General features: G+C 37.2%; 1 protein-coding gene across 1 annotated transcript in view; it reads right to left on the reverse strand.

The window, feature by feature from the left end:
- Nucleotides 1–5,323: 5,323 nt before the first annotated feature.
- Nucleotides 5,324–15,583, reverse strand: part of LOC128214345 (syntaxin-7-like) — a 40,203-nt gene continuing 29,943 nt past the window's right edge. The window contains exons 4-11 of the mRNA XM_052920766.1: nucleotides 13,528–13,609; nucleotides 10,887–10,923; nucleotides 10,101–10,204; nucleotides 9,283–9,323; nucleotides 7,648–7,732; nucleotides 7,128–7,200; nucleotides 6,003–6,085; nucleotides 5,324–5,612 (exon numbers count right to left, since the gene is read on the reverse strand). Of these exons, the coding sequence (XP_052776726.1) occupies nucleotides 5,520–5,612; nucleotides 6,003–6,085; nucleotides 7,128–7,200; nucleotides 7,648–7,732; nucleotides 9,283–9,323; nucleotides 10,101–10,204; nucleotides 10,887–10,923; nucleotides 13,528–13,609 (598 nt within the window). The 3' untranslated portion in view covers nucleotides 5,324–5,519. The remainder of the gene's footprint in view (nucleotides 5,613–6,002; nucleotides 6,086–7,127; nucleotides 7,201–7,647; nucleotides 7,733–9,282; nucleotides 9,324–10,100; nucleotides 10,205–10,886; nucleotides 10,924–13,527; nucleotides 13,610–15,583) is intronic.

Genomic DNA, 15,583 nt, shown 5'->3' on the forward strand with positions numbered 1-15,583 from the left:
AGTTATTTCATTGAACAATACTTAAGGTAAAGCTCCTGTATTAAACACTAAGGGTTTTTAACATAATATTGTTTTGTATTTTTCATCCCGGAGTTTCAAGGATGCACTCAGACATCTGTGCCTGCCTCATTTCCCTCCTAATTTCCCTTCCACCATCTCTGTCCGATGCTCTCCCTATCCAGGCGGCATATGTCTCTCGTACCTGTCCAGTGAGAAACGACGGAATTTCACGACAGCCTCTGGAATAAGTGCATGTTCTATTAATACATAGGTAGAAATAATAAGTTTTTTCATGATACGGGTATTTACAAAATGCATTTTTAAGGAATTTTGTATTCTTAATTTTTAATTAGGTTTTTGTTAAATGTGAATTATTTTTCCCGTTGTTTGTATTAAATTTGACTACATCCCTTCGCATATTTCTGGGGGATTATATACTTGAACTATGCTTGTAAACAAAGGTTAAAAACGGTATATACCTGTAGAGATGGTGCAACTGTTTGGGGATCTTGTAGTAACTGTTGTGATGCTTGCAGAACAGTTCTGAAATTGTCACTGTCACCTTCAAATGCCTTGGTGGTGTTGTCACTGACATTTATTCATCATCATCTGATTAAAACACTCTTCCTCTGAAAATGCATCACATTTTGTTACAGTAACAAATGCATTAATCGGTTATCCTGATCATTTCTCCCCTTTATGTAAATTTAAAGGTTAGCATTGTCAACCTTTTGGACCACGTAATACAGTACTTAAGTGTGAAATAGCCTAAATGACCTGCTTTTTATCAATACCTTCGATCTTAATTCATTAGCAGATGTATCACAAACATTATATAAATGCACACCATGACAGACTGATTGTAACTAACATAGTATGAATAAGTTCAGTATAAATGGTTACATTGAGACGTAAAGACATACCTCCCCTATGCTGGCCTTTATTCCTCATTTTCAGAGTCTCAATTTGCAGTTGTCCGCTCTCTACAACTTCGATCTTTCCACAATATACGATACTGTAAATTAAAATATGTCAATTATGATTCATAATTGATAACAAAATGTTCATTTTAAGTTTGTCTAAAATGGAAGCGGATACATTAATCGTTCAAACCCAACCAAATCATTAACGTAATACTTTGATTTTGTGTGCACATGCTACCTAAATGTTGATTTTAATCAAACTCATAAAACAACAAAGAGAACTAGTCACGAAAATATATTACACGAATTCCTTTTCAACATATTTACTCGAAATAAAAGTATTTATAACTTTCGAGAATAAAACTATAGATTAACAGAATAGTACTATAATAATTCCTTATATCCATGCGCTCAACGATTCAAATAGTACTTACCATTGATTAAACTAAAAATATGATTTGACTTTCATCATCTCTTTGAAATGGCACAAATACCGCAGTGAATATAAAACTAAATAATTTCGTAGATAAAAATCAAATAAACATGGACTGAATCTTTTAATTACATAATTAATTAAAAAAATAACAATATAAACTTAAATTGGTTCTATGACTTAATGATACTGAATTTAAATATTTATTAATCGCCAGGGGAATGAACTGCTAGTGAAAGTTGCAACATATGCATTGCTCTCCCTTGAAGCAATACCACGTATACATCGGCCAAATGTCGGCTCGATATTGACATATTTATTAAAAGGTTTTTTTCCATGAAAAAAAAAAGGTATTGCTTATGTAATTATGTTTAAACATTCAAATTTAAATCAGATAGTATTATTACGCATACAATGTTTCAGTCAATATGCCCATATCGGGCCGATGTCGGGCCGATATCGGCAAACACTGGCCGATATGCCGATATTCAGCCGACATCGGCCCGATATGGTCATGTTTGCTGGGTAATTGCATTTATAAGACAATTTTATATATATTTATGACATGTCAGTTATAATAGCTATAAAAAATAAATATATTGCCAGGGAAACCAGACAAAATCAAAGGGATAATGACGGTGTAAATACATCAGTGATGAACCATTATAAGCTTAATCACTTCTATTCTTTTTGGACCACGTAATACAGTACTTTACTTCACCTGAACAATTGAAAGACGGGAAAGAGGGGACATACTTGTTACCGGGAAATCATGACCATCTTCCGTTAAGCTTTGAATACAAAATCAATCAAATATTTTCAAACGAACTTCCTATGATAATAATGCAAAATAAAGCAAATTTTAAACCAATGTTTTAAGATGGAAACATTCCTGCGTCTCTCAAAGAAGGATTTGAAATGTGGGACGAAAACGACTTTCCCACCATTGATGCAATCTGTAAGTTAATTTTAAGATTGCCTGTGGGTTCCTGTTCGTGCGAACGCAGTTTTTGGCGCTTTCAGAAGACTCAAAACATGGAAACGATCAACCATGTTAGACGCTTTTCTTAATCGTTTGGCTTTGTTATTTGATCATAAAAACATTCCAATAGAAATTAAATGTTATATGGTGTATCTTGAATCAGTGATTGCTTACTTTATCACTAAACCCCTATTTTTTCCGTCGAGCTCGTCCCTGGGTCCTAATACCAATATATGAATGCTTTTCTTAACGCTCGCTCCCTCATTAAAACTGAAAATGTATATAAAGTGCCAAAAAACGAATTTTACGGTGGTTTAACAGTGCCGAAGTGTCGTCAAACTACGAGAAGTCCCAAATAGGAGGGAGCTTGCTCCCGGACCCCTTTAGACTGCCTCGGTTTAAATGTGCCTCTTGCTACGGCACCGAAGAGTGTGAGATATTTAAGGGTCAAGGATCAATTGTTCCCGGCAATTTATTAAACGACACAATTTGTTATGAACTGAAACTTCGGGCCCTGACATTTTATTAACCGACACAATTTTGGTATGAACTGATACTGTGGGCCCTGACACACTTCTTATGTGTACGGCACCGAAGAGTGTGAGATGTTTAAGGGTCAAGGATCAATTGTTCCCGGCAATTTATTAATATCCAACACAGTTTTGGTTATGAACTGATACTGCGGGCCCTGACACTTTATTAACCGACACAGTTTTGTAATGAATTGGTACTGTGGGCCCTGACACACTTCTTATATGAGCCGACATAGTCTAACTTTCGAACTGATACTGCGCGCCCTGACACACTTCTTATAATAGCCAACACAGTCTAACTTATGAATTGATACTTTTGCCCTAACACATTTCTTATATTAGCCGACACAGTTTAACTTGTGAATTAATGCTTCGCGCCCTGACACAGTTTTTATATTAGCTGACACAGTCTAACTTTTGAATTGATACTGTGGGCCCTGACACACTTCTTATATTAGCCGACACAGTTTAACTTTTGAGCTGATTCTGTGGGCCCTGACACACTTCTTATATAAGCACGCAGTTTAACTTTTGATTTGGTACTGCGCGCCCTGAAACACTTCTTTATTACCCGACACAGTCTTACTTTGAACTGATACTGCGGGCCCTGACACACTTCATATATTAGCCGACACAGTTTAAATTCTGAACTGATACCGCTGGCCCTGACACACTTATTATATAAGCCGACACAGTGTTACTTTTGAATTGATAATGTGGGCCCTGACACACTTCTTATATTAGCCGACAGAGTATTACTTTTGAAGTGATACTTCGGGCCCTGAAACACTTCTTTTATTAGCCGACGCAGTCTTACTTTTGAACTGATACTGCAGGCACTGACACACTTCTTATATTAGCCGACACAGTCTAACTTTTGAACTGATACTGCGGGCACTGACACACTTCTTATATTAGCCGACGCAGTCTTACTTTTGAACTGATACCGCGGGCCCTGACACACTTCTTATATTAGCCGACACAGTTTAACTTTTGAACTGATACTGGCGGCCCTGACACACTTCTTATATATGCCGACACATTCTAACTTTTGAACTGATACTGCGGGCACTGACACACTTCTTATATTAGCCGACACAGTCTAACTTTTGAACTGATACTGCGCGCCCTGACACACTTCTTATAATAGCCAACACAGTCTAACTTATGAATTGATACTTTTGCCCTAACACACTTCTTATATTAGCCGACACAGTTTAACTTGTGAATTAATGCTTCGCGCCCTGACACAGTTTTTATATTAGCTGACACAGTCTAACTTTTGAATTGATACTGTGGGCCCTGACACACTTCTTATATTAGCCGACACAGTTTAACTTTTGAGCTGATTCTGTGGGCCCTGACACACTTCTTATATAAGCACGCAGTTTAACTTTTGATTTGGTACTGCGCGCCCTGAAACACTTCTTTTATTACCCGACACAGTCTTACTTTGAACTGATACTGCGGGCCCTGACACACTTCATATATTAGCCGACACAGTTTAAATTCTGAACTGATACCGCTGGCCCTGACACACTTATTATATAAGCCGACACAGTGTTACTTTTGAATTGATAATGTGGGCCCTGACACACTTCTTATATTAGCCGACAGAGTATTACTTTTGAAGTGATACTTCGGGCCCTGAAACACTTCTTTTATTAGCCGACGCAGTCTTACTTTTGAACTGATACTGCAGGCACTGACACACTTCTTATATTAGCCGACACAGTCTAACTTTTGAACTGATACTGCGGGCACTGACACACTTCTTATATTAGCCGACGCAGTCTTACTTTTGAACTGATACCGCGGGCCCTGACACACTTCTTATATTAGCCGACACAGTTTAACTTTTGAACTGATACTGGCGGCCCTGACACACTTCTTATATATGCCGACACATTCTAACTTTTGAACTGATACTGCGGGCACTGACACACTTCTTATATTAGCCGACACAGTCTAACTTTTGAACTGATACTGCGGGCGCTGACACACTTCTTATATTAGCCGACACAGTCTAACTTTTGAATTGATACTGCGCGCCCTGACACAATTCTTATATTAGCCGACACAGGTAAACTTTTGAACTGATAATGCGGGCCCTGACACACTTCTTATATTAGCCGACACAGTGTAAGTTTTGAACTGATACTGCGGGCACTGACACACTTCTTACATTAGCCGACACAGTCTAATTTTTGTACTGATACTGTGGGCACTGACACACTTCTTATATTAGCCGACGCAGTCTTACTTTTGAACTCATACCGCGGGCCCTGACACTCTTCTTATATTAGCCGACACAGTTTTGTTTTTGAACTTCTTTTTGGGGCCTTGGCACTTATAAAATGATTACATATAACGTATATACAATTTTTATTTTTAATATAAGCTGTGTTGAATACCTTCCCAGCGAATGCACTGGAGAGAAGAAGTGACGTGATTAAATTACAAAAAGTTTATTGCATCAAGCAAGCCGGCTTCCGGAATAGGAAACTGAAACGCTGGTTACATTAATTTCATTTGTAACTTTCTTTAAACTGTAAATGTCTTAATGTTAATGCTGTACCGAATGTCCATCTTTTATATATGAGCAATTGTCAATTGTCAAAGTTGTGTGGACAGAGGGGGAGATCATTTTATGCGGCAACAATAACAATAATTGTAACGACGACCACCAACAACACTACTACTATTACAATCAGCGCTATTTTCTTTCTTCTTGAGGGTGTCTGAAAAAACGAAAAAAGATAGTTATGAATAACCATGACGAAAATATGAAAAGGGAAACCATCAGTTTCATTATTTATTTATTTAGTTGTTTTCGTTCGTCCGTTCGTTGGTTGGTTCGTTGGTTGGTTGGTTGGTTGGTTTGTTGGTTCGTTCGTCCGTTCGTTCGTTCGGTCGTTCGGTCGCTCGCTCGCTCGCTCGCTCGCTCACTCACTTTGTTCATCCATCCATCCATCCAACCATACATCCATCCTTCCTTTCGTTAATTAATTAATTTGTTCATTCGTTCGTACATTTATTCATTGAATTATATGTTTAATCAATAATTTAATTTACGAATTATTGACTTACATAACTTTAAGTATTGAATAAACATGTATACATATACAAACCACATTTTCTTTAGCAATTTCTAGTTCTTTTACGCCGACCTCGACATCTACCACTGCCTTTTCGACTTTTTTTTCACTTATATCTGAAAAAACCCAACACCAACAGTATACACAATATACACTAATACTGCCAGGTAGAGCTTATTAAGAAGAGTCCCATAAACCAACAATAAAACATCAAATAGTTGTTGAAATATCTGGTAAATATTCAAACAATGATATACCGTATAAGTACACACTAGCGGTGGGGCACCATTTCGGACTTGAATTGTTAAAATTTTATTGGAGGATGACCTCTTATCCACTCTGCCAAAACTTCAACCACATAAATTTAGGTTCTGGAGGAGGGGCGCAAATCAAAAGGTTACGCCCCCAATAACGTCAAATCCTGGATTCGCCCCTGGTACACATACCGGTAATGGTTCATAGACTCTCTTACAATTCATGATAAACAGAACAGAAAAGAACATTTTTAACTAAAAGGTCATATCCACATGTGGCCGAATATTGTAAAATATGGCGAAAAATAACATTTATTCATTTTATTAATTGAAATAACGCACAGAAAATGCAAAGTGAAATATAACTATATGCTAGTTTATGACATATTTATTATGCAAAACCAATTGCCAAGAGCTGTTTATAACAGATTTCATTTTATATTAACCATTCATTATGTATGTCACATTCTACCTAAACTCTAACACACTGTACAAACTACGTATAACATTTTGTATTTTATCTAAAAAAGAATGTAAAATACATAAACATGTGATCATGAGATTTTTTTTGTCTTGTAATAAGTCAATTTTTGCGTAAATGTAGTTTGAAAACCAGTGATGCAAGATTGCTGACAAAAAATCAGATCATAGTTTTATAGTTAAAAGCGTAACTAACAGTTTAGGAAAAAATGAACGTTTTGGCAATTTTCCAAACAATTGAGATCTGTTCTTTAGTGTGTTATCCTATATGACTGAATTGAAAGTTTTGATCCCAAAATCAGCTGATTCTGAGACAAAAACTTAAAAAAAAGTAAAGCATGTCAATCTGCGAGAGTACAAGTTTAAAAAAAAACATCCGAATGATAAATAAATATATTTTTTTATGAAATTGTACTATTTTTACCTATTTTCTCGCCCTGCTTTTCAACCATTTCACTAAGATCTTTAAAGATGCTGTTTATATCCGTTATATCTTGCTGAAAAACACACAATCCAATAATAAGATCGTTGGTGGTCTAAACGCTAAAAAGCTAGAATATAATTCATAAGTACATCATAAAACTGTATCATCAAGTCATTTTTCTATATAAATGTCTTTATTAATCTTAAATAATCCAGTTCAAGCATCAAATGATTTATAATCGAAGTGTTAATCTAATACTTTCCAATGACCATGATAATGATATTATTATAATCCATTCAACGGACCATGGTGATGAAATTATTATAACAGCACATGCTTACTTGCATAATAAATGTCTATATTAATCTAAAATAACCCAGTTCAAGCATCAAATGTATTATAATCGAAGTGTTAATCTAATTCTTTCCAATGACCATGATAATGATATTATTATAAATGCCCCATCCTTACTTGCTTCAAGCGCTTTGATTTCTCTCATTTATCGATTATTTGCACCTACCTCTAGTTGTTTGAGATCCGACTCACGCTCCTTGATAAGGTTTAGTTCGGCCTCAGACTCTATCTGTTCTATTTGAATCTGTTCTCTAAAATAGAATTTAAGATGCTGTCGATTCCAAACAAGTACCAATTAAGCTGGCCCCATTACATTTACTATATTATTTCATATATTTCAAATCCTTTTACGCGTACAATATGTAATACGTTTTAAATAAATGTTGTTATGTTTGACCCAACAAGTTTAACTGATAGGATTTTATGTTTATGAGCCAACATTGTATTTTTGTTTTTATGTGGCCTGGCACATATATCACAAAAAAAAACAGTGAAAAAAAACATATGTCAAAATTCTAAAAGTCAAAAGTTATGGTATATATTTTTACTCATTTTAAAAGCGCATTCTCTCATAGTTGATTAAAAACACCGTGTATGACTCAAAGGAATAACTATTCTATGGCAACAACTGTAACGGAGTTTAACTCATATTTTTTAGCAATCATTCAAGTACATTTTTGCTCTAAAGTTATATATTAGTTTTCTTTGAAGTGTAGGCAAAAGTTTTGTGAAAATACGCTTTTAAAAGAGTAACAATAAACGACGCAATGCGATAAAGCCCGGTTTTATATGATTGACAGGAGAGCTTTTGCCTTCGTTGTTAGGTTCAGTTTTACATGTTGTTTTTTTCATTTTTAGTAACAGTGACATTGATTTTGACACTAGTGGTCCCTACTGACATCCCAAGACGGATAAACTCTTCCTACATACCAAGTTTGGTCACAGTATGACACCCTAACACAAGTTATTCAGTTTCAACTGTTTTTTTTTTTTCATTTTATAGTAATAGTGTCCTTGATATTGACCATAGGGCCTCAAACGCAATCCCATGATTCATAAACTCTTCATGTGTACCAAATTTAATCACAATATGTCAACCTTAACTAAAAAATTTTTTCAAGACAAACCGTTTTTCTATTTTCAGTAACAGTGACATTGACCCTAGGGACCTTAAACGCAATCCTATGAAAGGCATGCATTAACTCCTCATTTATACCAAATTTGGTCGCAAAATGTCACCTTAAGTAATTCAGTACCAACCTTTTTAATAGTTTTAGTTACAGTGACCTTGAACATTGACCCTAGGGACTCAAGACACAAATACATGAACGGTCACAATAAACTCTTCCGATATAAGAGAGTTGGTCAGTAGATGTCATCCCTAACTAAATTTATTCAGTACCAATAGTTTTTTATATATCTAGAAACAGTGACCTTGATCTTAGGGGCCCAAAACGCAATCACATTAAGGGTCTCCATAAACTCTTCCTTTATACCAAGTTTGGTCACAATATGTCAGCCCTAACTAAAGTTATTCAGTACCAACCGTTTTTCTATTTTTAATAACAATGACCTTGACCCTAGGGGCTCCAAACGCAATCCTTTGAAAGGTCACCATAAAGTAACAAACATGTATACGATTTTGAATTACTTTTGATGTTATGTGGTAAAAAAGGATGGGATTGAGGTTTAAATTGAGTGATTTTTAATATCGGAGCAAGTGCCTTGTTCGACTTATAAATAAATATAGTATATGCTTTATCATACTCACTTTCCGCTATGAAATACATATGTTTCTTACCCATCCCTCTCAAGTGAGCCATCGTCTGTGACCTTAATGTCCTAAGAGAGGAGTAAACAAACTTTGTCAATAACTTTTAGATTCAGACATATGATTTTGTGTTTGCTCTAAAGCGGTCTAAATCTACTAAATCTAGAAATAGTTTTGTTTTATATTACGAAAAAGGTTTAGCATTTGGTCAGAAGTGAACAGAAAATACACAATACTATCACAGTGCACAATGAGTTAAGTGAAGTTTTCTAATATTCATACGAATCCTCGGTCTGTTTGCGTTTCACACGGCAACTTTTATATTCATTGTTTTCAAATGTTTATTTTCCCTATTTTGTTTTACTACCAACATTCTCAATTATTACTCCGCTCCGTAAATTATCATGTTTGGTAACTTATATGTAGCCTAGCGTAGTTTATGAGATATCGAATTATAGTGTCTGTTAACCTGAAACTAATACGTCAGTGTTACATATTAACCAATCAACTGATATCTACTTTCACTTTCCCTCCAACAAATTACCGCGCACTACGTCATTTTTATAGTGTGCTATAAGTTCCATTTATGCAAATACTTGTTAAGATTACTGCATATTTTTGAGCATGGTAAAACAGCAACAACAACAACAACAAAAACATCAACAACAACAACAACAACAACGACGACAACAACAGCAACAACAACAACGATAACGACGACAACAACAACAACAACAACAACAACATCAACAACAACAACAACAACAACAACAACAACAACGACAGCAACAGCAACGACAACGACGACAGAAACAACAAACACCAAAAATCATATTGATTTAACTTACAAAGTTTCCTGACTTATTGAGACTGCTTCTCAGCGAGTCCCTGGTCTGGAAGCGGATGGTTTTCTGGAGGCCGCTGTATTCCGACAGGAGGCCCTGGAAGATTTCTTTAAAGACACGCACGCTTAGATCAGCAATATAATGTTAAATCTCGTATTTTGGTATCAAATGAAAGGGTTTGTTTGCTAATTAAGATACTTTAGAAACAAATTACCCAAATAAATTGACCATTTAGATTTAAAGATGCATAATGTTATTTTTGAATTGAAACTAAAGATGTGCACACACAGTAAAAAGCCAACAATCTATGTTTTTACAATTTGGTAATTAAAACAAGATAATATATTAAAGTGCGTTAAAATGATACCAATTTTGCATGAGGTTTCCATGCCTAAAGTTTCTTTCTAAGGAATGGTAATCCTTGAAAGCAGTTATCAAAATCATCTGGAACTGACCTCGGCCATTTTTATCGAAAACAACTTTCGATTGAAAAGGGCCGAGGAGTTCCGAATGATATCAAAATAGGTTTAGCTTATAAATGGGTAGTCTGGATTACTTCCCCTATCACTAGGTAACGGTAGTTGAATTATAGAACGCAGGGAAATAAACTAAGCAATCAAATATTTTTAAAATGGTTAAACTATTGAATAATTAACATCAATCCTAATTAAGAAGTTAAAATGTGCAGAAGCAGCTGTTTATTTTAATGTGTTGAACGTTTGAACATGCTTTCCTTGTTTTAAATAATAAATCGTGTGATGTATGATTTAAAAAAAAGAAGATACCCACCTTTAAGACGCCTTTCTTGTACTCGTAACTCTGGTGTCTGAAAGACATAGAAAGCAAGTGCGTGTATACCACGTGATAAATGACGTCATAAATGCTTATAATATAAATTTATCACGTGGTCATATTTTGTTCACTTTTGACCGTATCTTGAATTTATTAATCATATTTAACAAGTAATGAAAGGTACTTTTTTGCAACTATAGCTACCAGAACGAAATAAAACTGGTTATCATTTTACACCGTTGAACTTTTAAAAAGACAAGAAAACGGAACAAAATTGAATAGATTGCCATGACAAAGTAGTGTCCGAGAAGAAGTACCCGAGAAATAGTGCCCGAAAAGTAGTGCCTGAGTGGCTTAGAAAAAAGAATTCTTAAATGTTTCAAAATATCCATAATGTAATTAATTTTAACAAAAGATGTATGCCTGGTTGTAGAATAGACTGTTTGTGACAGAGACAGCATATTTCACCGTCTTTTTCTACAACACAATTAAGATCTTGCATTTCCGAGTCTAAGCCTCAAACTGAGATTCAAGACGGCTCAAGACCACAGTTATCTGCCCCCCGTTGACAAGACCACAGTTATCTGCCCCCCGTTGACAAGACCACAGTTATCTGCCCCCCCGTTGACAATACCACAGTTATCTGCCCCCCGTTGACCAATACCACAGTTATCTGCCCCCCGTTGACCAAGACCACAGTTATCTGCCCCCCTTTGACCAAGACCACAGTTATCTGCCCCCCGTTGACAAGACCACAGTTATCTGCCCCCCGTTGACCAAGACCACAGTTATCTGCCCCCGTTGACAAGACCACAGTTATCTGCCCCCCGTTTACCAAGACCACAGTTATCTGCCCCCCGTTGACCAAGACCACAGTTATCTGCCCCCCCCGTTGACCAAGACCACAGTTATCTGCCCCCCGTTGACCAAGACCACAGCTATCTGCCCCCCGTTGACCAAGACCACAGTTATCTGCCCCCCGTTGACAAGACCACAGTTATCTGCCCCCCCCGTTGACAAGACCACAGTTATCTGCCCCCCGTTGACAAGACCACAGTTATCTGCCCCCGTTGACAAGACCACAGTTATCTGCCACCCCGTTGACAATCCCACAGTTATCTGCCCCCCGTTGACAAGACCACAGTTATCTGCCCCCCGTTGACCAAGACCACAGTTATCTGCCCCCCCTCCCGTAGACAAGACCACAGTTATCTGCCCCCCGTTGACAAGACCACAGTTATCTGCCCCCCCGTTGACAAGACCACAGTTATCTGCCCCCGTTGACCAGACCACAGTTATCTGCCCCCCCCCCCCGTTGACAATACCACAGTTATCTGCCCCCGTTGACCAAGACCACAGTTATCTGCCCCCGTTGACCAAGACCACAGTTATCTGCCCCCCGTTGACAAGACCACAGTTATCTGCTCCCGTTGACAAGACCACAGTTATCTGCCCCCGTTGACAAGACCACAGTTATCTGGCCCCCGTTGACCAACACCACAGTTATCTGTCCCCCGTTGACAAGACCACAGTTATCTGCCCCCTGTTTACCAAGACCACAGTTATCTGCCCCCCGTTGACCAAGACCACAGTTATCTGCCCCCCGTTGACAAGACAACAGTTATCTGCCCCCCCCGTTGACAAGACCACAGTTATCTGCCCCACGTTGACAAGACCACAGTTATCAGCCCCCCGTTGACCAACACCACAGTTATCTGCCCCCCGTTGACAAGACCACAGTTATCTGCCCCCGTTTACCAAGACCACATTTATCTGCCCCCCGTTGACCAAGACCACAGTTATCTGCCCCCCCCCCCCCCGTTGACCAAGACCACAGTTATCTGCCCCACGTTGACCAAGACCACAGTTATCTGCCACCCGTTGACAAGACCACAGTTATCTGCCCCCCGTTGACAAGACCACAGTTATCTGCCCCCCGTTGACAAGACCACAGTTATCTGCCCCCCGTTGACAAGACCACAGTTATCTGCCCCCGTTGACCAAGACCACATTTATCTGCCCACCGTTGACCAAGACCACAGTTATCTACCCCCCGTTGACAAGACCACAGTTATCTGCCCCCCGTTGACCAAGACCACAGTTATCTGCCCCCCGTTGACCAAGACCACAGTTTTCTGCCCTCCGTTGACCAAGACCACAGTTATCTGCCCCCCATTGACCAAGATCCGGATGTTAATACAGAAAAAAGAGTGCTTGTGTATCAATATTTTATTAAAATTGAATGAAAAAGAAGCAAAAAATGTTGTTTTTGCAGAGAACTTGACTGAATTTGACACTTTATTGCAGAAATTGATAGTTTTCAGTGTAAATATTGGAAAAATTATAGCTTGTGGAAGTCTGAAAATTAGTTGTTTGTAGCCGATTGACTCCTTGGCGGAAGGGTTCTGTATTTGAACTCAATTTTGACAGTCGGGTCAATGGTCAACATGGTTTTTTCTTGTGATTATATTTTGTGTCTTCAATTGTTCTAGAGATGCCATGTCCTTGTTTTTCAATTGGGGTGTGTATAAAGTCAAAAGCCAGGTTAGTGTCTATATGAAACATATAGTAAAAATAACTGTAGTCTCACGCCAGACGTTGGTGATTATGGGCCCAGGTAAGTAAGGGCGAGTCTCACCTTGTCCAAATTTCGAGCGAGCTTCTTAAGTGCGGTATCTGTTTCTTTGGTTAGTCTTTGAGTGTCGTTTTGAAGATCTTTGCTGAAATGTAGTGGAATTCAAAATACATTTTGTACATACAAATCAGTTAAAGTTACTATGTCTGCACGAATGTTTGTTTTCATGGTAGACTCTAACAGCACTTCAACAAGGTTTGCATCATGGTGGTTTTCTAACAACATTATAACAAGGTTTGTGTTCATGGTAAATTGCTTACCGCTCTCACAAAAGGTTTGTATTCATGGTAGATTGATTACCGCTCTCACAAAAGGTTTCTATTCATGGTAGATTGCTTACCGCTCTCACAAAAGGTTTCTATTCATGGTAGATTGCTTACCGCTCTCACAAAAGGTTTCTATTCATGGTAGATTGCTTACCGCTCTCACAAAAGGTTTCTATTCATGGTAGATTGCTAACCGCTCTCACAAAAGGTTTGTATTTATGGTAGATTGCTTACCGCTCTCACAAAAGGTTTCTATTCATGGTAGATTGCTTACCGTTCTCACAAAAGGTTTGTATTTATGGTAGATTGCTTACCGCTCTCACAAAAGGTTTCTATTCATGGTAGATTGCTAACCGTTGTCACAAAAGGTTTGTATTCATGGTAGATTGCTTACCGTTCTCACAAAAGGTTTGTATTTATGGTAGATTGCTTACCGATCCCACAAAAGGTTTGTATTTATGGTAGATTGCTAACCGCTCTCACAAAAGGTTTTTATTCATGGTAGATTGCTTACCGCTCTCACAAAAGGTTTGTATTCATGGTAGATTGCTTACCGTTCTCACAAAAGGTTTGTATTCATGGTAGTTTTCTAACAACATGGTAACAATGCTGTATTCAAGAATATTTAGAACACTTATATTTAGTAGCGTTGTAGTCACTGGATGTAACTCACATCCTAATAACAGGTTGAGAATACATGGTAGTTTACTTACAAGTCTGTAACAACGTCTACATTAAATGCATATAGGCCTAACTTACTTTTCTATAAAATTGTCTGTTTTCGCTGTAGATTAATTACACATCTACAAAGTTTTTATGTATGTAAATAGTTATGACTCACAGCTCTATATTTAGTAACTGTGTCTGCATAGAAGTTAACTCACAACTCTATATTTAGCAACTATGTGTGCATAGAAGTAAACTCACAGCTCTGTATTTGGTAACTATGTCTGCATAGAAGTTAACTCACAACTCTGTATTTAGTAACTATTTTTGCATGGTCATTTAAACACAGCTCTATATTAAGTAACTATTTCTTTATGGTATTTTAATCACAGCTCTATATTTAGTAACTATGTCTGCATGGAAGTCTACCCACAACTCTATATTAGTAACTATATCTGCATGGTATTTTACTCACAACTCTATTATTGAGCAACTATGTCTGCATGGAAGTTTACTCACAGCTCTATATTAAGTAACTATTTCTTTATGGTATTTTACTCACAGCTCTATATTTAGTAACTATGTCTGCATGGTATTTTACTCACAACTCTATTATTGAGCAACTATGTCTGCATGGAAGTTTACTCACAGCTCTATATTAAGTAACTATTTCTTTATGGTATTTTACTCACAGCTCTATATTTAGTAACTATGTCTGCATGGAAGTCTACCCACAACTCTATATGAAGTAACTATGTCTGCATGGTATTTTACTCACAACTCTATTATTGAGCAACTATGTCTGCATGGAAGTTTACTCACAGCTCTATATTTAGTAACTGTGTCTGCATGGAAGTCTACTCACAACTCTATATTAAGTAACTTTGTCTGCATGGTATTTTACTCACAACTCGATTATTTAGCAACTATGTCTGCAAGGAAGATTACTCACAGCTCTATATTTAGTAACTATACCTGCATGGTAGTTTACCCACAGCTCTATATTTAGTAACTATGTCTGCATGGTATTTTACTCACAACTCGATTATTTAGCAACTATGTCTGCATGGAAGTTTACTCACAGCTCTATATTTAGTAACTATGTCGGAATGGTATTTTACTCACAA

Source organism: Mya arenaria, chromosome 13 (genome assembly GCF_026914265.1).
Source record: "Mya arenaria isolate MELC-2E11 chromosome 13, ASM2691426v1".
Classification (NCBI taxonomy): Eukaryota; Metazoa; Mollusca; class Bivalvia; order Myida; family Myidae; genus Mya; species Mya arenaria.